Source organism: Onychostruthus taczanowskii, unplaced genomic scaffold, assembly GCF_017590055.1.
Source record: "Onychostruthus taczanowskii isolate IOZ18803 unplaced genomic scaffold, ASM1759005v1 scaffold4, whole genome shotgun sequence".
NCBI classification, from domain to species: domain Eukaryota; kingdom Metazoa; phylum Chordata; class Aves; order Passeriformes; family Passeridae; genus Onychostruthus; species Onychostruthus taczanowskii.
The window spans coordinates 24,299,387-24,323,069 of record NW_024501459.1 but is presented as its reverse complement, the minus strand read 5'-3'; the positions used below and the strand labels follow the sequence as shown (position 1 = coordinate 24,323,069).

The following is a 23,683-nucleotide window of genomic DNA, read 5'->3' as shown; positions in this document are numbered from 1 at the left end:
TGCCAGCAGCAACTCATCACAGGCACCAGTTCTCTGAAACCTTGTTGAACTTCAAGTTTGGGTGATTTTTAACCAAATGTCAAAAGTGTTCAAAAAGTATTTCACAAATATATAGGACAGGTGGGCATGCCAATTACACAAGTTTGAGTTCCTAAGTTTTCTGAGACAAGAAAAAATATTCTCTATTTGAAGAAAAAATTCTGAAATGTTCTTTGAAAGCTAAGGATTCTGAAGGTAAATCAAAAGAACCAGGCACAACCATTCTCTTTGCCAGCCTCAGCGTTGGGAATGGAAACACAAAATTAAATCATGTTTTTCAGGGGTTTTTTGGCTAATATTATGTCATTTTCTTCTGTACACAAAAGTTTACATATCCCATCAAAGTAGTAGTGTTCTTGTGGTAGAGACAGTCTAAGTAAGATATAAACAAGGAGAGCTGTGTAGTTATTAAGTCAGACAAAGTATCTGGGAAAAACAGGATGCATGCAAGGCTTCAGCTCTGAAGATTAGGCAGTAAACTGCAGACTAAATACAGGTTGGAAACAGTTGAGTTTGGCATAATAAAATTATACTTGAAGAAATTGCTGCCAGCTCTGTGCTTAACAGAAATGTACTGCTCCTCTCTGGTTTACATCTCTGAAAGCTTTGAGTGCCTGTTTGTTTGTTTATATCTTTTTAGCCATATTAGGTGTTTAATAAAGTACATTGCTTCTCCTTTGGAACATTCCTTACTTCAGAGAAATGTTTTATATCCCACTTACTTCCTTGGTTTTCTTTTCATAAAAGCAAGTAGTTTGTTTAAAAAGTTACTTCTGTCAAGGAAAAAAATAATCTTGTTCTAGGAATTTTTAATCTGAGTTTCAGTATTGTAGCCCCTGATAGTAGAATTCCGTTTTTCATAACTAGTGTGGTGAATTTCCTCATAATTTTTAATATTTCTTTTTATGTTTTGTTCCCTGTTGCAGCAGATTCATTTTCTCTGGTCAAAAGAGCAAACCACTTAGTGATAGATTTTCATCTTAGTGCAATAATACATATAAAAAGGGAAAAGGAGGTGGAAATTTGAAGGATAAAAATCATTACTTCAGAAAAATTATAGATGGTGTCTGGTGTTTCTATAAAACACATAAGGGATCATATAATGTTAAAACACTACATATATTACATCCTGAATAGGCTGTAATCTAAATGAGATAAGATATATATAATTCAATAGGCAACAGTTCAAAGGGGAGTCCCCTCAGCTTTCCTGCACTGGGAAAAAAGGAGAAAGAATTGCCTGATTCACTTAAAGATAGACTAATGATAATAATAATAATAATAATAATAATAATAATAATAATAATAATAATAATAATAGTAATAACAACTTTTGTGAATAAGAAACCATGTAAATGCCAAGAAAACCTAATTTGAATATCTAAACAACTATGCTGCACTTCTTTCTGGGTTTTAGGGAGACAAACCTCCTGGCAGGTAGTCTATGCAGAGCACATTTTGCCTTACTCTGAGATGAGTGACAGTGACCAGTGGTGAAATATGTCAGAGGCAAACCACTAACTGCTCTGGTATGACACTGCCAAGGCTGCTGGAACAGGAGACAACAGGTGGGACTGTCAAGGGTAGAAAGACAAGGCAAGAAGATGGAAAGAATCAAAGGCACAGCCAGAAAACAGTGATTACAGAAAGGTGTGCCAGCTGTAGACAGGGCTCATGCAGGTGAGGAACAAGTATTTTTGTGTTTTAGGAACACTGTATGAAGCCAAATATGAATGTGAATGCCATCAAAGCAGCAAGTGAGAAATAACAGAAAGCATCTTAGTGGGAAAACTTGAGGAGCAGCAGCTCACACTGGGAGACAGATGGGTTCCAAGCAGGGTATCACCAGTATTACCTACAACCAGGATTACCTACAACCAGGATTTACAGAGACTTCTATAGGAAATAGTCTACTGGAGAAAGGATACAATGAAATAACATGCAGAAAAGGAAAAACCAACTAGTAGTATGCTCCTGCCTTTCAGTCTGAGACTTCTTTGGGACTTGCCACAGACTACTGAATTTCAGCTCTTGCAGATGAAACACTTTTTCCATGGGTATCTCTTGGTGCTCTCTAAGCCAAAAGGCAGACATGTTCATTCAAAATATAAGTTAGTGTAATCAGTTCAACATATCCAAATGTGGCAAATCTTCTCAGCCTCTATTATCAGTGAGCCACCAAATATATGCTCAGGTGGAGTCATGTAAATAAAAAATACTTCCTGAGTAAAGTACTTTCTACAGTAATTCTCTCTAGGAACAACAAAAAAATTTCCTCTATTTTTATTTTTTGGACCAAACTTTCAAGCTTTTAAATTTTTTAAATTAGTTTTCTTTAGAAGTTTGCAGCAGAAATACCTATGCATGGTCTGAGTATTACCTGTGTTACCACATGGCCTCTAGGGAGGCAGGATTTCATCCTCCAGAGACACAACTAATCAGGACTGGAGCCACAGCAATACAATAAAGAAAAAAGTGAGAGCTCTACTTTCAGTGTTTTCATCTCATGTTAGGAGTGACTGAAACATTATATAGAGAAGATCGATGTCTTGCCAGTGTGTCTCACAGACACATTTCTCATTATCTAACCTCTAGTCCCAAGGAAGTCTCTTGATTTTAACCCTTTTAAAAAATATGTGCTTTCTGGAAATAATCCAATCTTTCATTTAATTTGACTAGGAAGTTTTCACAGGATTTTCTAAAACACCCCCAATATGCCACTGTAAGCAAATCAGGAGATTTCTGGTTCCAATTTTTCCCATCTCAGGAAATATGAATAAGCATAGTCATGATGGAATAGTTCTTCACAAGTAAATAGTGTTGTTGAAAATAATTTTTACTGTTTAAAGAGGAAAAAAAAGAAAAATGTAAAATGGACTGAAGAGTTCTCATGTATGAACTAATAGCTTAAAAAGAACAATTATTCTAATGTATAGTAAATAAGTTAATGACATTGAATAAAACCTTGCATTTAATGTAGCAAAATATTGACTACAATTTAAACACCTTTACAAACTGGAAGATGTATAAAAACCTATGTTTAGGAATTGGTTTTGAAATTAATTATGCTTTTTCTTTCATTATTATTTTTCTGTGTTTAAAAGTGATATAATTTGCTTAACCAGAAATAAGATCATGTGAACATATGAAATGTGAGGAGAGGAAGGTGACTAGGAGCAGAGCTAGATAACAAGGTTTAACACCATATTAAATGCATTAGAGAATATTGTTATGTCAAGTGTTCCCACTGAAACACGTGCAAATACAGCATCATGCTATTAATATCATGGACTTGTAAAATGATTTCCAGCTGATAACCTCAGCTGCCCTTGCAAACACCAGTTGAACTGCATGACATTCCTACATCATATATATTTATAGAATTATTTTAGAGACCGTCAAAGTGGAGCAAAGAAAGCTCTGACCAGTAATTAGAATGCACAGGTAAAAGATAATAATGGTTTTATTATTGTATATAGGCTCTATCAAATACAGTAATTACATCTAGTTATTTTGCCAATTTTTTCTAGGGTTTTGGTAGTCCATCAGGTGAACATTGGCTGGGAAATGAATTTATCTTTGCAATAACAAGTCAGAGGCAATATTCTCTAAGAATTGAATTAATGGACTGGGAAGGAAACCGGGCATATTCACAATATGACAGATTTCACATAGGAAATGAAAAACAGAATTACAGGTAAGAGTCTATTGACATTCTTTTAACTGCTGAGTGATAAATATTGTTCATTGCTAACTTGTCAAATATGAGAAAGGGCAATAATATGATGCTGATTTTCATCAAAAGTGTAAAAAAAAACCCCAGAAATCAGATTTCTCAGTGATGGAAGGATCGAGTAAACCTAAGATATCTGAGAAAAAGGGATCTATTCATTGTGTTTTCTGGTAGAACTGCTAAAAACTGTATAACATTTATATTCATAACTCAAAATTGATTGAATAGAAAAAAGATTTGTCTTTTTCATTAAAAATTGAAGGATATCTACCTCACAAGCAGAAGACTGAAGCAATGGACATAGGAATAAAAGACCAAAAATTCTGTTAATCCATCTGATATTTGCAAATTAAAAATTTCATGTAAATGAAGAGGAAAAAGAGACTAGTGGATCTTATTTTGAGGAAATTAAACACAAAACCTTTTCTTAATAATATTTTTCTCCCATACTTTGTTTTAAGATAAAAGTTTATTAAAAAAAAAAAAAAAAGAAATAGCCACTTGAAGACACAAGAAATGTGGATAACCTTTGTCATTTATACTATTTCTTAATCATTGCTTCATCTGAGCAGACAGTACAATGCTAGAAAAAGAAAATGAAACCCCTGAAAATATCCAATTATTTATTACAACACATCAAATTAGCATAAGACTCAGAAGAGAAACAGATACATTGTAAACTCAAACATTCAAGGCATGTGACACTAGGTTGGTATTCAGATCCTCAAATTCAAGTAATATGATTCTCAGAAATGCTGACTGCCTCCCTCCCCCTGGTCCCCAGTGAAATGGAGGTGAGAGCAATTTGCTCTTTCTGCTGACAGGGCTGTGCCCAGGTGGGACAGAGAGCAGTGCCCCTGCCCTCTGGGGCACAGCAGTGAGTGGGGTACAAGAGCAGAGGACACCTTTAGAAGCAATCAGTAGGAGTTTATATCCTGCAGAAAGCAAGGACTGTCCCTCTGCACACAAAGGACAACTCTATCCCCTGCTGCCTCCAGCAGCACTGTGCCTGGCACTGCCCTGGGAAGATTTTGCCCCAAATCAAGAAAGGTGGAGCACATATTCCGAGGTAGATTTAGGCAAAGAATAAATATAAGTAAAGGAAATTGCTCAAAAGAGAGGCTAGAAAGATTTATACAAGACATAAAAAGAGCAGTGTAATAGTGGGGTCTTAAACATTAATAAAAGTTGTTCAAAACGAAAAGATGATACAATTCCTTGTCAAATGAAGAGAAATGTTGAAGGGCAGTTATACATAGCTCAAAAACTTTGTGATGAATCAGAGGAAAGTATTGCTCAGGGGATGAATTAAAATCACTGAATTTGCTAACAAAACCAGGGTCTTTTTTGCATGAATTTATTCTGCAGTAAGGACAACATGTATTGTGGAGGAACTGGAAGGCTGTTGAAAATTTTATATGTTAAGACTCATGTTTAGAGAGGATTTCTTTTTCAGGACTCCTTGGTGTTCGTTCATGGCAAAATAGCAAGAGAATTGTGTTGTTATGCTTCAAAATGGGATGGGAAGGGAAGGGAAGGGAAGGGAAGGGAAGCCACTTTCATTATAAAGAAGGAAGATCTTTTGCAATATAAATAATGTTTTCTGAACATGGAAAAAATTGTAAAAAGGATCTATGTAAATTCTTCTTGTGAATCAAGAAAACAAAAAAATACATAATTCAAACATGTAGAAATTAAATCAGAGGGGGCATACAGGCCTCAAAGAGTATAATGTTGAATAACAGGCATAAATTCTGCTACCCATGTCTAAACCACTTTTTATACAAATATCAAAGGGAATTTGACTGGAGGCTGTTGACTTCACTTTTGGCTTTTGTCCTATTCCATAGTGTAAATGAAGGCCAGAATCTACTCACACTCTGTGGTCTCCTTTTGGTGCAACTGGCGCTCTTCTGTTGAGGAAATGGGAAATCAGTTTCATTCATACTTTTCTGGAATAAGCAAAGATGAAAACATAAAGAAGTAAAAAAGTCTATCTCTGTTGGCCCTTTGGGTTTCAAATTAATTCCTCTATTATTTTTACTCAAGTATATTGGAATATTTAAAGAAAATAGCTGAGTAACAAGATGATAGTTCTGTAAATAATGATGTGTAAGCTAAACAGATTTTCCTGCTTGACAAATGGACTAGTGCCTAGTCCAGACAAATGTATGCCCAACAGATATTTTGAAAATGTATGCCCAACAGATATTTTGCAAACCACAATTACGTTGGACTATTCCATAAATTTTTACAGGAATGCATCCTATGACATAAAACTCTTTATTTTGCTTGCCAGCATCACTATCTGTGATAGCAGCAATTCCAGAAGGCTGGCTGAATAAAAACCTAATTATTGAGTACTAAACAGCTGGCCACCCTTCAGAGAATGCTGTTTTCCCTTTATCTGAGAAGCTGCCATTAAGGATTTAAATGATTCCTCTGAAGCTGAAAACCACAATTCCCAAACTCCTGCTCCCAGTGCCTTTCCTTCCCAACTTTCAGGCATTTGCCCTGTTTGCTTTCAATACCTCAAACACAGAACAGCACACCTTTTCAAAACTTTAGTTGCTGTTATTTGAAATAAGTTTGCCAAACAAAATAGATGCTGTCTTATTTTGGAAGCTTGTTTCTTATAATGACCCACATTAAATGTTATTTCTGTTAGGAAAAATATGTAATTGTACACTGGTTAGATTCACATTCATTTGAAATAACTTAAGTTCACTAAAGAGGCAAGTAAAGAGTAAGTAAAGAGGCAAGTTTCTGAGCTGGTCTGGGAAGTGGATCAAGAAAATCTGAAATTGAAAAAGGGCACTGAAATGAAAAGAAAATTTCAAGAACTGGACATCTTTAATTTTGCTATGGCAGTATCTTGTATAGTTGGAAGATGTGAAGAAAAAAAAAAAAAGGTTCCAGGTCTTATGCTCAAGCACAATTCAGGAAAGAGAAAGGGAAAGGGAAAGGGAAAGGGAAAGGGAAGGGAAGGGAAGGGAAGGGAAGGGACGGGAAGGGAAGGGAAGGGAGACCATGAAGTGATAAAACCTGCTCGAGAAAATATCAAAAATCATTTTCATGTTGTTCTTCCAAAATCCAGCCTCAACATTATGCAAAGTTCAATTCAGTCTGGATAACTCCCAGGTGGTGGTTTCAGAAGGGTTCTGTTTTTTCTCCGGGTTTTTTGTATTCTCTTTACTACTTTTTATTAGTCTGAAGAATCTATTTTTAAAGAGAGTAATGCTGAACACATGTAAGTTGAAATATACTTGTTTCTCTTTCAAAATGAGACAGCTCCAAGAGGTTTTCTGGGAAATCAGAATAAAATCTATTTATCCCAGATGATGAGTGGGAAGAAGGTTGAGATGAGAAGGTGGTTACTGAATCAGTAAATGTATAATGATAAATGATAACTGAAACAGAAAATCAAAAGTTGCACCACATGTGAAATCTTTAATAAAAGTATCTAAGTGATTTACATCTTTTAGAACATCCTTAGGTTTCTTATCTACACAAGACGATTACACAGAGACTATCTGTAAATATGATAAAAATATCTATGTCAGACTCTTTGCAACTCAGACTGTGGCAAGTAAAATCTTCGTGCAGTAAGAAGAGCCAGATCTTGCAGATCTCCCATTTAGTGCAGTGTTTCTTAATATAATTAGGAATTATTTATAGAACTATAAAAACATGAGTTGAAAGAGAATCCTGAAAGACACACGACCTCTCCTCTTTTCCTGTGTAGACTCTGCCTAGCCCACTTGACTTTGTTTGATGTTCTTTGGAGATGTACAGCTGTGATACACTGCTGCTCTGACCCATGTCCTCAGATCCTCCAAAACTGGACAGGAAAAGTAACCATGTGTTCAGATTTCAAGCACCACAATTCATGATCCTACATATTAGTTTATGAAAACAGATATATTGATGTTGAATTTTGAACAGTAATAATTTCAGCCTGCAGATACATCTGGTTTTTTCTACTTGTGATACAGGGGAGAAACGCTTCCAAGCAAAGCAAGGAGTGATGAATGGGGGAATTGCACTTTTTAATTGTCTGAGGTATTTTTACTTCAGAACCATTAGAGAAGTTTAAGAGACACTCATCTCCCTAAGACAATATACTCTGGTATTTAATAATTCTTTTAGTTAGAAAAGTTTCCTATTGCTGCAGTGATTCACTAACTTTGGTCCTATCCATGGAGAAATATGATTAAGTGATCAGACAGCTCTGCTCAGGTGAGCAAGGCTTTGGGGTTGATGTAGGCATAGGTGAAAACTGATGGTGGACAGAGAACATCCTAACTTCCCTCAGTCAGTTTGGACTTAAGGCGGTGGCTGACCTTAAGTGGTAGTTTAAATGAAGAAGAGACTTTATATTAGAACGAGCATGAGGAAATGATTAAAAAATCTCATGAGAAAGTGAAAGAGAGCATAGATCCATCAGGAACACCAGAGACTTGTTGACAGGGCAATGACAGTCATGTAGGGAAGAGTCAGGTGTGTGGGTCCTCAGAGGAGTAAATTGATGAAATTTGTTGAAAATAGGAGAGGTAGTTATTAAAATTATTAAAATAATTTCAAACTGCTGACATGATCTTCCAAGCCCTGTAAATCTAGGTGACAGTTTCCAAGCTCTCCAATATCCTCTGTCTCTCCAGGCTTTGCTTTAGGAAACAAGATCCGTTGTTGAAATTAAACTAGAATTGGTAAACTGTATGGGACCCGGTAGCAGAGAGTTTTCAATTCACTGAACAGAATATTGGACTTTGAGTTCATGTTTGATTAAACGTTTGTATTTTTAGTTACAGCAATAGTATTATTTCTCTCTGTTTTCATAGACAAATCAGGAAGGTAGTCTGCTGCCAGAAGCTTTGATATAATGTTCATCTTAGATTTTTTTTTTAAGGTTGAGGCTATTTATATAATTGTTGAACTAATGATAGAATTTCTTGCAAAAATCCTCACTTATCTTTCTGTAAAATACAGAAATATATATTTATCTTTACAGTATTTTAAATTTTACTGCTGAAAATTCTGTAATGGTAAAATAAGTATTATTTGAGCCTACAAATTTTATGGGGACAGATGGTTTTATGTATCTTTAATTAAGAAACAAATGCCACATAGTATTGCTGTTTCAGAAACAGGACACAAATACGCCATTCTCACTTCCTTGGTGTACAAAATCCCATTTTTAAATATTGGTGTGCTTCTTGTCATTACCCAGTCTTTTCAGTGATACAACTGTATAAGTAACATTTTCGTCTTGTATCACTTGAGTTTTTTAGGTAAAATAGGGGATCGATCTGACTTTTAAATTTTTTGAGCCATCTACTTAGCTTCTTCTGCATGATTTTTATCACAATAAAACTTTGAAGGATCTATTCAGTCTTTTATCAAATGGGGAAGGAAAAGTACAGTAGAAGATATATAGGAAATCTGTAGCAAAATGAAAAAATAAACACAGATCCTCTTGGAACCCAGTTCTGTGCCCAGACTCCAGTACTTTTCTTGTCAAATGCAAAACTTACAGAATAATTTTTAAAATAGTCATGTTGCAAAAACGCAAAAAGCCTGTAGGTATTCATTTTTCTCTGGAAGCTGAAATTCTACTAGCAAGTCTACTTCAGAGGAAATAGCCATGTAAAATCCTATTAACAGGCAGAATGGTATCTCTGGTATGCATAATTTCTGTGATTTGAAAATATTTTTACCAAACAGTGGTTTAAAGTCAATAATATGGATAAAAATATTTAACATCTTTATGTATATATATATATAAATATCTGGCATAAATAATTTGGTTTTATTTAATGATACTGTCAGTCCAATAGTATTCTATGAAGCCTAAATACTGGAAGTGCAAGGATTCAATCCAATGTCCATTAACCAGAGGTCTTTCTGGAAACATGCCAGTGTTGCTCTATCATATCAGTGACTAAAACTCACTGGCAGTTCATGCAGTATCTCCAAATGTAAGCAGAAATTAAATATAACAATTTCTCTGACTGAAAGTTGTTGTAAATATGCTGATGGAATTTATGAATTTAAAAAAAATCTTAATCCGCATAAATCCCAATATACACTATCCATCCACAGCTAATCATTTCCCACTTCTAACTTCATTAAAGTATTTTATAGTTCAGTATACTATAGCTGTGACTACTGTGGAGCAGGAACAAAGCTTTCCTTCTTCTCTGTTATGGAATCTAATGAGAATGCATTGGGACATGCAGGCTGCTCTGCAGTGCACTATCTTCAGAAGATGAGCCAAGGGCTCCTGAGGTAACAGAAGCCAAGAGAGAAACACCAGTGAAATATCTCAACAGAATCAAGGGTTATTCATCTGAGAAGGTGGCACAGCTGACAGCCCAGTGCACACAGCATGGGCAACAGACAGGAGCTGGAAGCCACTGTACCACTAGAAAACTGAGACCTACTTGGCACCACTAAAACCTGGTGGGATGAATCCCCTGACTAGAGTGTGGCTATCAGTGGCCACAGGCTGTTCAGAAGGGACAGGCAAGGAATGAAAGGTGGAGGCATTACCCTCTACATCAGTAAATGGATACACTGCAAAGAGGTTTTTTTCTGAAGAACAGCCACAGACAGGTTGAAAGCTTACAGTTAAGAATTGGAGACTGAGGCAACAAAAGGAGGCTGGTTGTTGGTGTCTGCTCCAGGCTGTTGATCTAAGAAAGCCTGGAGCAGACAAAGCCTTCTTGCTCTAGCTATGGGAGGCATTGCACTTACAGGCTCTTGTCCTGCTGGGGGACTTCAGTCACTCCAACATCTCCTGAAAAATTATCATAGAGAGCTGTAGACAATCCAGGAAACTTCTGAAATGCATGGAGGATAACTTCTTAAACCAGGAAATAAGCAGTCCTCCCAGAGAGGATGGATGATGGTCACCATCAACAGTGAGCTAGCTAATCACTGACATCAAGGCTGGAAGCAGCCTGAACTTCAGTGGTCACAGAATTACAGAATCATAGGTAGGTTTGGGTTGAAAGAAACCTTAAAGACCATCTAGTTCCAGCCCCCTGTCAAAGACAGGGACACTTCCCACTAGACCAGGTTACTCATGCATTGGTGGAGTTTGCATCCCATGGGATATGGGTCAGGTAAAGAGTAAAGTCAGACCCTGAATTTTAGGAAAGAACCCTCCAGTCAAAGAATTAATTAATAGGCTCCCCTGGGAATGTGTTCTCAGCGACAAGGGAGCAGAACAGACTGAAAGATCTTTCAGGACACTTCCCATAAAATTCAATATCTAGCAATCCACAGGTACAAAAAATGCACCTGTGCAGAGGTAAAGAAAGGCAAGAGAGCACCATGGCTAAGTAGAGAATTGCTAGTCAAACTAAAGGGCAAGAAGGAAATACACAGGCAGTGGAAGCACAGCCAAGTATCCTGGAAAAAGTGTAGGTACACTGCCTGGATATATAGAGATGAAATCAAGAAAATAAAGACGCATTTGGAGCTGAACTCAGCAAGGGAGGCAAAGAATCATAAGAAAGGTTTCTACAGGTGTGTCAGCAAGAGAAAGAAAGTCAAATAAACTATACACTCCTCCATAAGTAAGACTGACAAAACTGGTAAAAAGAGATTAAAAGAAGGCTGAGGTACTCAACAAATTTTTTTGGCCTGTCTTCACTGGCCATGTCTGTTCCCACAGCTCTTGGACAGATGTATCACAAAATGGGGACTGAGGAAGCAAAGTCCTTCCCACTGTAGGAGATCAGTTTTGTGACCATCTGAAGAACCTGAACATACATAAGTGTATGGGACCTGACAAGATGCATCCCAGAGTCCTGAGGGAATGGGCTGGTGGAGTTGCCAAGCCACTCTGAGATATTTGAAAAGTCATGGCAGTCGGGTGAAGATCCTGATCTGGAAGCAAGGTGCTGGACCTGGATCAGGGCAACACCCAGTATCAACACAGGCTGGGGGATGAGCAGATCAGCAGCAGCCTACAAGAGAAGGCCTTGGGGGTTCTGGGGGGTGAGAAGCTGGACACGGCCCGGCAATGTGCACTTGCTGCCCAGAAAGCAAAACATGTCCTGGGCTGCATCCAGAGCAGTGTGGCCAGCAGGACAGGAGAGGGGATTCTGCTTCTCTGCTCTGCTCTGGTGAGACCTCATCTGGTATACTTCATTAATCTTTGGATCGCTCAGAGCACAAGACATTGACCTGTTGGAGCAGGTACAGAGGAGAGCCATGAAAAACATCACAGGGCTGAAACACTTCTGTGAAGAAAGTCTGAGAGAGTTGGGGTTGTTCAGCCTGGAGAAGAGAAAGCTCTGGGGAAATCTTATAGCAGTTTTTCAGTATTTAGAAGAGGCTCATAAGAAAGGTTGGGACAGTGTTTTTGTAGAGCCTGTTGCCATTAGACAAGGGATGATGTTTTAATCTGAAAGAGCATAAATTTAGACTCAGCATAAGGAAGAAATATTTTGCAATGAGATGGTGAAATACTGGAACAGGTTTCTCAAATTAGTGGTAGATGCCTTCTGGAAAAATTCCAGGGGAGGTGGGACAGAGCTCTGAGCAACCTGATTTAATTGAAGATGTTCTTGCTCACTGGAGTGGAAGCTTTGGCTAGATGACCTTCAAAATTCCTTCCAACCCAGACTGTTCTATGATTCTGTTATTTACTAAATACTTGAAAGGATTAATATATGCAAAGGCAGCTCAGAAATTGTACAATTTATCAGACATTATCTGTTCAAAAGTGTTTTCTTTTGGTCAAAATTAATGCTAGAACTCCTCAACAAACCAGTATCTAGGACATAGAGAAAAATCAACATTGGTGTCCAATAAACACAAGAAAATTATTTCCTTGAGATTTTAGAAAAGCACTGGTGTACAAGCTTTACTAGATATATACTGTTGATGGTACAGCAGCCTTGTTTCCAAGGAGGAGGGCAAAGCCTCCAGTGTAAGATGTAACAACAGCCTAACCATTTTGGTATGTCCACTTATTAATAAATAATAGGTAGATATCTGTTATCTGTTTTCATTATTAGATCTTCCAAACTTTCTCTAAATTGATGATGTCTTCAGTCTTGATTTTCTCTATCATTTTCCCTTAACAGGTTAATTTTCAATTACCTTATCCAAACTGATATATTTCCTTCATCAATACTGGATAATTCTTCATATATTCAGTTTCATGTGCCTGCAGAACCCATCTTCCAGTAGTTTTTATAGGATATTAGTAAGAGACTTTCAGTAATTAAGTTTGATTTTGCTCATATGATTCTAGATGCTTTTCTTTCCTTTGGCATTTTGGGGTTTTTCAGCCACTTAACTGAAAGAGGAGCTTGTTTTCCAATATGTTCCACCACAGCTATCACTATGGAACATAGTGGGCATGACATTATCTCCTCCTCCAGACTCCTAAACTTTTTTAGAAAATGGAAAATATATGAGCAAGAACAAAAGTATCTTATTTTCCCATAAAGCTTATCTACAATAAAATAAACATCAATTCAAACTTGAGGCAAAGAAAAAAAAATAATATTTTGTAACAATTTTTTAGTCTTAGACATCATCCTAGATTTAATGAATTTAAGTGATTATTCCCATGTTTTCCTACAGGTAGGTGAGATAAAGATTTTTTTTGTGCTAACATTAAAGCTGTTGAGACCTAGGAGCAGACTGCAGGACCCTATCTGAGACACTCAATTCTCTGTGCATGCCTGGGGAGAGATAAGCTGCTCAGACAGAAGCCAAATCAGGCAGCATGCAGAGCACAGAGCTGCCTAGAGTTAACCATTAGGAAATTCTGAAAATAGCAAGGCATCCATTTATATCCCCTGACAGTTCACAGCCCACAGCTTGAAGGTAGAAGACAATGTCTTGTCTTACTCAGGAAAGAAATGAAAGGCCTTGGGTTAATGCATTCATTTGCCAGAGGGTATCCAGACCATAGCTATTGCTTCCCAAGAGAAAGCAGCAATCCCTGCTGCCAGGGAACAGGCTCCTCGATGAATCCCTGACACTGTGCAGGGATGAATTTGCTGCTCAGTGAATGAATAGGTACCAGGTCACTTGTCAATGAAGTGCAAGAGGGATTTCTAAGATTATGCTCCATGCTCCATGTCTTATTTTGAATTAAATGGGTTTTTATTACATTATGTAATTATGTTATGAGACAGTGGATACTATTCTACTCCACGCATTTGTACTCCCTTTGAGGCTCGGTGAATCTTGAATAATTTATTTGTAGCAGGACACGTGTTGCTGGTTATGTCATGCTGAGGGAAGTTTTGTGGTTTAAACCTTTCTCTTGCTGAGCCCATAAAAACCAAACTCCCATGTGGTGGGTAGAGTCACTCAGGTCAGTAAATTTTTACATGAAACAGTGGTTTGAGTAACAGCTCAACTACTTATCCAGTGAAGAATCTTTACACAAAGAAGTAGGTTTATGTGAGAACAATGTAATTTTAGACAGAGCAGTGTTATGAAATCCTTGCTGAGGGCTATGGCACAGGTACATGAGTCTGAAGGCTGAGAGAACTCTTTAATGAATGTAAATATTGGCAGAAAAATTACCAATGGAATCTCAATAGTGATCTCCTTTTTACATATTGTTGTTCAGTGGAGATTCCACAAGGTCTGTCCCAGCTAACAGGGTAAGACAGAGCGTTTTGTGGCACCTAACAGAAAACTGCACAGGCTTTAATATAATATTGACCTGTTCTTTTGCTTCTCCAATTTGAAATGACTACTTTCCTCTTGCTTTCATTATCTTCACTATCTACAATGTCAGTCTTCTTGCACAGCGTTACTCTCTTTTAAGCCTTTATTGCTTTATGCCACCTCTACATTTACATAATGAAAGAATTTCAAACAATATTTTAACGAAATTTATCAAATCCTGTGCTGAATGGACTTCACTGTCCCCAGTGTAAGAGCTCCCACTTCTACCAGTAACAACACCAAAAATAACTACATTTCTTTAAACTACTTGCATCCAAGCATCTACCAAGAGCTAAAAACTGCTGTTTTTCTTGGTGTAGATTTTGATATAGAAGTCAGTAACATTGTTTCTTCATCTCCACTAGGGTTTGACATGAAACAGCTCCTGAATTCAAGGATCTTGTGTAGCTGAGACTCTTCTGGATATTTGCCACCCATGAGGAATTTTTTAATGTCAAAACTGTTCTTTGTAGAATATTCAAACATCTCCAAGGTCATGTAGTTTTTAAATTCAGACTATCCATCACAGGGATTTAAGTGATGTGTTATTTACCTCAATTTCTATAAAAATGAATAATATAATAATTAATTTTTATTGTTACAATAATTTTCTTATTTAGAAATTTTGTGCTCTTGGAAATTTTTTACTGTTTGAATCCACTAAATTCTTCTATAAAGTAAGTGTTAAAATCCTCTGCAACCTATAATAATTTTCAGAATGTAGATTAGCATAGTGAAAATTTGTGTACAAAATGTAATGGATATATGTAAGGACATGTCAAATGTTACAGATAGATACAGCATCACAGTGTGAAAATTTAGAGTTTCATTAATGTCTGTTAATCACTGATATACAGAAAATTTAGTATTTCAGCATAATGCAATACACTATCTTAAGTGTGCAAGTAAAAAAGCTAATTCAAAAGTAAAATGCGGAATGAGGAAAACTCACAGTAAAATTCACAATTAGAAAACATTTCTGTATTGGAAAAGTTTCTTTAATGAAGATTCTCTGGTTACACAATTCTCTTCACTATTATTTGTGCAAATGTAAAATGCAGTACATTTTCAGGATCAAATTCAGGTCCAGCTCAAAATATTTAACCTGGACATTATTCTTCCCATAACTTTGATCAAAACTGAAAAAAATAACACTTCCAAATGCCACTCCTGAAAGGTAGAAGATCTGAATACAAAAAATGGGATGTGTCTCTGATTTCAATGAGAAAAATTATACTCTTTCTGTGGATGACCGAGATCTCCATCAAAGTGAAGTTGACCACTAACTGTTTACAAGATTACGATGAATTTATTTAGTATTAGTGACAATATATCCAGATTAAAAAAAAAAAATGCTGCTTGCGAAGTTTTCTAATATTTTCACCATGAGCCAAGCATTCAAACTTAGATCTGCACAATGCAGAAGCAAATAATGGGACCTGGAGGCCCCCTCAGAGGGTGTGGGCTCTGTGTGCCCCCATACCTGACTCTCTGCCCACTCTCTGAGCTGAGCAGAAGCCTGGTGGACCTGTCAGAGTGGCTTTGAGCCCTAGCTAAAATACCCTCCCTGCCTGTGAGTAGGCTCAGTGTTGTGCTTATGGTGACAGTTCAGCTTCCAGCCAGGATGTAGTGTGGGCAGAATGAGCTCATGTCTGCTCAGAGAACTGACAGAGCAAGCTTTCATCCGCTTGAAAAACACAAGAAGAAAGTCTTAGAGTGACCCCTATTTAATCTAGAGTGTACATGGTTAAGGTCTCTGAAGTCTGTTACCAGCTCCCCAGCCAACCAATGCCAGTGGTTTTTCCCCATCCTTTTATCATTAACAGCTCTACTGGCAAGGATTCTAGAGCTTGATCCTGAGAACACTTTCTGCCCTGATTCACTATATTTTCAGCAAATACCAGCAAAGTGGTGTGGTATTTTTTGTGAGTTTCCGTCTTTCATGAGTCAAAGAGTAAAGTGTACCTGTGGGGCCTGAAGAGAATCTGGCAAAGGGATCATCACAGATTTTTCAGTAGTCATTTATTGCACCAGTCTTTAGGTTTCTTGTTCTCTTGGGTTTGAGTTTTGGGATTTTTTTTCCTATCAAATGAGCTCTCAATTTAGTTGTCTCTACCTCTAAGGTAATGGTAATAAAAAGTGATATTATTAATTATTTGGTCCCTAGCAGCAGTGCAGCAGATGAGTTAGATCACAAAGCAGAGGTATACACCGTGTCTAAAGAGCTGCTAATTTACATACAGATAACAACTTTGAATGTGAGAGCACAAACTTATTGTGGCATCCAACAGAGTGAAGTTTTCATTGTTTGGTTGGTCTGCAAAGATCTTCAAGAAGGAGGTACTCAATAATAATGAAAACCTAATTAGAAAAAGAAAAGTGCCCGGTACTGTACAAAGTTTGGTCTCCAGTCTTCTGTTTCATCAGATCCTAGAGGCTGAAGTGTTTTCAATTTAAAATCAGTCCTGGAACAGTTCAAAACTCCTGACCCAAGTGCATGTGCACCGTTCATGTTTTGTTTTCTTTTATTTAGAATTATAATTCCGTTGCACTGAAGTAAAACCCCTTTGCACCTACCTCAAAGCCATTTGAACCAAAGGAGTCCTTATTGTGAATCACAGCTCTTATTAGGTCATGACCTGGGTTTTTAGGGTGAAAAAGGCATGTAAAACATGCTGAGCACTGTTAGCTCGGTCAGTGTGGCACCAGGAAAGGACTTGGATCATAAATGGGTGACAGTCAGTTAACCTTTCACTCATAGATGACTGTTTGTTGGCCACAAATGACGCCAAGGGAGTTGAAATATGTTTTAATAGTCTGTTTATATTTTTCTACCAAGGTCTTAGTGCCACATAACTCATTTTGGCATTTTTTAAACTTAATTTTGCATTAAGAAAACCAAGGAAACAGTGAAGCCAATATTTATTTTTCAAATAGCTATAAACATTTCACAGAAACTCTCTATGCATCAGTCACTTATAAAAATTGTTGCCTTTTCCTAAATATTTGACCTTATACTGAAAGCCTAACCTTAGTGTGATAATGGAGATAAAAGGCAGAGGATAAGTGTTGTGTGTTGTATGATACAGAGAATAATGAGTGAAGGGATCAAGCCAGGCCTGTTGCACATTATTCAGACTGAAGGTGGGATGTGCTTGTGTATATAAGTACTTGTATTCTAGATCTAGTTTCTAATTTAATAAATCTTTGATCAAAAAATGAATAATGCTGGTGTGAAGGATATTATATGAATAAGACAAGCCTTGACTTTCTCGTCCCCACCTTTTTTTCTTCTTCCCATTCTTCATTTTAATTTTTTCTTTTCACAGACTTATTTGACTCATTCTGCAATGTACCCAAGTATTTTTTTTTCTTTTAAGCACATGGTCAGTACTGTGTTGAGGCAGAACCACAAGAGCTCTCACTGAAGGTCAAGACACCCTTGTTTCATTGTGATTACACAGTCTTTAAGATGACATAAAACCACAAAAAAAAATTAAAATATAAGGGTCAGAAAGAGATCATGACAATTATTTTGTCATTAATACTATCTTCTATTGTTTCCATATTTGGAAATTATTGCTTTTCCTGTCACCTCCACAAAGTGATTCTTCAATATCTCTTGCTGTTTACTGATGCCATGAGTCTGAGTACATAGCCACCAGATAAAGCCCTTTAATCTGATTAGAGGAAATTCATAAACTTGAACTGGCTTATCCATCAGGACCGAACAAGTTCAAACACAGGTAAGAGAAATAAAATTCTGATTAACTTTTTGCTTTGAAAATAATATTCCCCAAAACATCCTTGCATTTTTCCCTGGGATTCATGCAGTGGGAAGAACACATTTCTTGACATGAATCCTAGCATAAGTCTTGAAAATCTCATGCAGAACCCAAAATATTTATTTTAATGTGTTATTCATTAAGTTCATTTCTTTACATTGTAGTCTGTTGGCAGCTGCAAACTCATTCCATTCCATCCACATTAAACCAATGTTGTAGTAAGTTTGATAGGGTTATTAGGTCATTAACAACTTGAAAAATTTATAAAACAGAAACTGCAAATTGTGAAAGGGGCACAATTGTAAAAGAAGATTGCTCTGCTAGCACAGAATACAGAATAAATAATCAAAACAAATTGATGAAAAATTAATTGCAGAATATTTTCACCTTTATCAATAATGATTAATTCCTTATATCCAAGCTTTTAATATAAAAACAAAAACAAAAACAAAAACAAAAAAAAAAAAAAAAAAAAAAAAAAAAAAAAAACAAAAAAAAAAAAAAAAAAAAAAACCACCTGGAGATTTCTAAATCATGTCCTAGTGAAGGCAATGGAGCTGGGGAAGTGCCTGGAGCACAAATCTTGTGGGGAGTACCTGAGGGAGCTGGGAGTGTTTAGTCTGGAGAAAAGGCAGCTTGGGGGGACCTTATCACTCTCTACAACTACCTGAGAAGAGGTTGTAGCTGGAGGGGGGGCAGTCAGCCTCTTCTCCCAGGTAACAAGTGGCAAGAAGAAACAGTGTCAAGCTGCATGAGGGGAATTTTAGATTGGATATTAGGAGAAAAAAATTCTCAGAAAGAATTGCCAAGCATTAGAACAGGCTGCCCAGGGAGGTGGTTGAGCCAGCACCTATAACCTGTGGAGATGTGGTGCTTAGCAACATGGTTTAGTGTGGGCTTGGCACTGCTGGATTAATGATTGGACTTGATGATCCTAAAGGTCTTTTCCAACATAAATTTTTCTATCATTCTATGATTTTTGAAAAATACCTTTCACAGTTTCAATTAACTGTTGTGCTAGTGAAAACATGAGGAGAAAATGTTATTCAACTTAGATGTTTTGTCCCATTCAGTATTTAAATAATTTATTAATGGTGATTACATGTTGCACCTTATTCAATATCCAATTTGATTAGAAAAAGTAAGTTCAGTAGTCATGTTTCAGTCAGGAATTCTGTTAGTAACCAAAAACCCCACAAGAAACACAAATCAAAACACTAGTACCCCTCCCCTCAACCTATACTGACTATATGCGCTTTAGACACATTAATTTCCAAACACCAACTTATCTCATTAAGATTAATATAAATTTTTAACATATATCTATCTATGATATTACAAACTTTTGTAGTTACTTATGATTAATGACTTTCAATTAAGTGAACTGTGCGATAAATGTTTTACTGTGGCCTGTAAATGGCATTTCTCAATGACACTGGTAAGAAAAACTCAGTATCTCTACAGTAGCCATCAGGGTAAAAGTGAACATGCTGATACATGAAGCTTTCTATTTCCATTTTATCTAAAACAGTTAATTAGGATAATGTATAACCTATGTGGATGACAGTGTATAATTAATGTCACCCTCAGTACAACTAAAGCATAGATTTATGAAATCCACCATTACAATATATCTGCATGGATTTCAACAAACTATATTTACGAGACTTTTGGAACTTCCAAGCATATTTTGGAAGAAGTACTAAGTTTAAATTTTACTGTAGTTGTATGGGTCTCTTTTACTGGATTTCCAAACATGATTAATAAATTTAAAGATAAATCAAATTTCCAGCAAATGTTCACTGAACTTTTCCACTAACTTCAATGTCTGTAAAAGAGATCCTTAAGTAAAGATGTACAAATGCCACAAGCTTCAGCAATTCAGTAAAGATAGGCATCAGAAGGTCTGATTACTTATATAAACCTTACAAACTTTTAAAATATTACTTTCTCTGTAGAGTCCCTGTATTTCTGTGCTGTAAAAATCCCATAAGAATCAGTTTTGGCATTTCTGCTGCTGGCTTCAGCCAAACACAGGAAATCTGTTTGAGTAGGGAGAAAAAGATTTTTTTATTTTAGGCTACATTTTGAATTAAGCAAACTTCTCTAACCCTGGCTTTGTCCATGTGCTGGGAAAAAGTTCAGATGACTTCTAATTTTGCATTTTATTTTTTAAGATGTTCATCAATCTTCAATGATATAAAAATAATTTGCATTATCATTTAGCATACTTCAGTGTTTACATGTCCATTTGAAACATCAATCATCTCTAGTTATTTCAAGCTTGAAATTAATTCAGCCCCTACATTTTATAAATTAAAATTGTGTTTTATAGAGTTATGAATCAGGACAAAAGTGGTAGTTTCTTCAGAAACAGGAAATCTTAGCATTTATATAGCTGGTGAGAGAGTGAAATTTTTTTCTGTAGCAAGAATTTAACTTTTATTTTTAAAATTGTAATAAATCGAATAACTGGAAAGTTTCATTTCAGATTTCCATGAGAAAAAAACATTGGTGGGTGATTTTGTTTTAATAAGTATTGTGTTGAAAAATAGTTTTAACAGAAAATGGTAGTAGCAGATTAATGTATCTCTTCTGTGCTGTGTTTGGTGAGAGATTAGAGTAGAGGGAATTATTTCTGTTCAACACATCATTGTGATAGTAGCCTTAAATATGTTTCTGTTTCTGTTAGCAGTAAAACCCAGCATTACCGTATGTTTCCTCTCCATCACCACTATGCTACTGACATCAGCTGCAAACCTAGCAGCTCACACTGCCAGGGACTTTCTCTGGCTTCTGTAGCATGTATTTCAAGTAATAGAAGCATATGTTTGCCTGTTCCCTGTCCAGAATAAACATATTTTTAAACACTTGTTGCAAGCCGTGACAAAGCACCATTTGTCTGCACACAGCAGTATGACAGGCCGTGTGCTGTGCATTAGCAAAAATGATCCTGATGTCTTCTAATTATCCTTACCCAGTATACTTTTACTCAATAAGTACAGTGCTTTACTCAATTATTAATCTATTAATCAAATTTAATATAGAAAGCAAATTTGTTCATTTGATGCAAAAACTCACAATCAGTACAACATCCAGGCTTAATAGACTATTTTATATTTTTCTGTAATGTGTAGATGTGCTTCTTACTTGTGGCTGGGTTGTTTGCTTGTTCACTGTCCAGAATAAATATATTTTTTCTCCTTTGACCTGTCAGGTCTGAAGTTCAAACACAAGCTAAACTGCCCGTGGGCTCTTAGAGATAGAAAACAAGTTTTTCAGTTTACAGTGTGCAATTCTTGGGAAGGATCTCTACTATAAAACATTTGTTGTCCCTTAAACAGGTTATACTGAAACAATTCCAAAGGCAAACTGATCATATTCATTTATAGCTGTATTTCATATTCACATTTTATCTTTAAAATTGGCAAATATGTGTTCTTACTTTGGATATATTGAATTAATATTTCGTTGGCTGGCACATTTCTCTTGTCTCAACAGGAGAATGGGCAAGGAGCAGCAGTGATGTCAAACAATAATTACAGCAGTGAATCATTGTTACAGAGCAACCTAGGAGAAATACAGAGGTTATTTTGCCTTACACTTTTCTAAAGAAAATATAGAAGGAAATTATTTTCATGTGCAGGCAGCAAGAATATTAAGAGCCAAATTACAAATATGTTCAAGCTGTCAGAGTTACTTACTGCATTATTCAGGTTTTCAATATTTTACAGAGCCATCATGCCTACTGTCTGCAGTTACAAACTCCATTAGGAATATAATAAAGTTAAATAAAAAGTCCATTAATTTACCAAGTACACTATTTCTCAAGTTTGTACTAAAGATAGGAGTGGGAAAAATGCAGTATTCTTAGGTTTTATGGCTGATATTTCTAGTTTTCTCCAATCAGACACCAAATGCGATATTCCCTTTCTGCTTCTCTTTTGGTACTTTTGCATCAGTTATTCATTCAAAGACAGGCAGCGATCAAGGTGGTGAATTGTTCTTGCAACACAATTAAATGAGTTAGCAAGAGATCAAAATTTTGTGAATAGTGGTGTTTTTGTCATCTCCCTCCCTATCTTGTTTCTTCAATTTCTCCAAAGTATTTCCCTTTCTTTTGGGGTAGCTTTTAGTTTACTTCTAATAATTATTTACCTCATCTTGAGTTGCATTCTTGCTAGCTAGTTAATCTCGATTCATGATAAAATAAAAATTGTGCATCAATTTAATTTAGTTTGTTTTCATAAGGAGAGTATGCACTGTCCCAATGAAATAAAAATATTTCCTCCTCTCCCTTTCAAAGGAAAAATTAACGTTATGTTTAAGAAGAAGATTAATTTCCAAAAGAAGAAAAAAAATCCAAATGGGTGCCCAGGCAATCTATCTGTAATCTGGGCAAGGGCACTGACTAAGATACCTTTTACTCTATAGTCTGACAGAGTTCAAACTCACAGGGATCTCCCTTGTCACCACAGATGGCTCGTGCTCTATCTCCAGCCAGGAGATGATCTTTCCACTGATTTTAAAAACTAGCAGGCACAAGGGATGTTTCTCTTTATCCTTTAGTGGGAGTACTAAACGATGAAAAAGGTAGGGCATATAAGTAAAATACCAAGGTTAGGATTCCCAGATAGTTCCCACATTATATTTAGTTCCATGTTTAGCCAGCTTTTGGCAGACATTTTAGTTTCAACCTCAGTGACAGCAGTATTTCTCTAGAGTGATTATTTAGATTTTTTTCTCCTGTTCACAACATGTTATCTATCATTGAATATTTGTAAGATGTCTTTATTACAGAGGTGATTTTGCTATTCATGGACAACTGTTACCTTTGGGAGGTCTGGTGAGATTTTGCAATATGTTCAGGAAAAGGTGCATTGGCAAGAATTCTAACTGACAATATTTAGTGTATACATGATGTCCTATTAATTGGTAAAAAAGGGGTTTGATTCCAAAATAATTAATCAAAGCATTTTTGATAGGAAACAACTCCAAACCTGAACTTAAAATGAAGCTGCTGTCTGGTTTAGTTTTCTTTTATTTCTTACTTAGAATTATTACCATTAATGTCTAGACTTTACTAAGTATAATCTCATACTGGGTCCACCTAAGTGGTTGCAGTCCAGTGGACTTTGGTTCACAAAGGGACTTAATCACCTAAATTCCACTATGAATGGAATAGTTTGACTAACACAGCATTTCATGAAACTCAACCAACTTCAGCATCTTTACAAGTGGGTTTAGTTTCAGAAACTTAAGCTACGTAAAATTTAGATGCAGCTGTGAACCAGATAGAAGATGCAAGTTAAATCCTTCCTCAACCTCAAACATTTCTAAACTAGAGGGCAAAGTAATGTCAGTCACATGAGTTTTAAAAACAAAGATGTCTTTCACATGCCTAACATGCAGGACA

General features: G+C 36.3%; 1 protein-coding gene across 1 annotated transcript in view; it reads left to right on the top strand.

Annotated features, from left to right (window-relative positions):
- The window catches only part of ANGPT1 (angiopoietin 1), a 152,986-nt gene that overhangs the window by 114,755 nt on the left and 14,548 nt on the right, over positions 1-23,683 (top strand). The window contains exon 7 of the mRNA XM_041412793.1: positions 3,570-3,736. Within this exon, the coding sequence (XP_041268727.1) occupies positions 3,570-3,736 (167 nt within the window). The remainder of the gene's footprint in view (positions 1-3,569; positions 3,737-23,683) is intronic.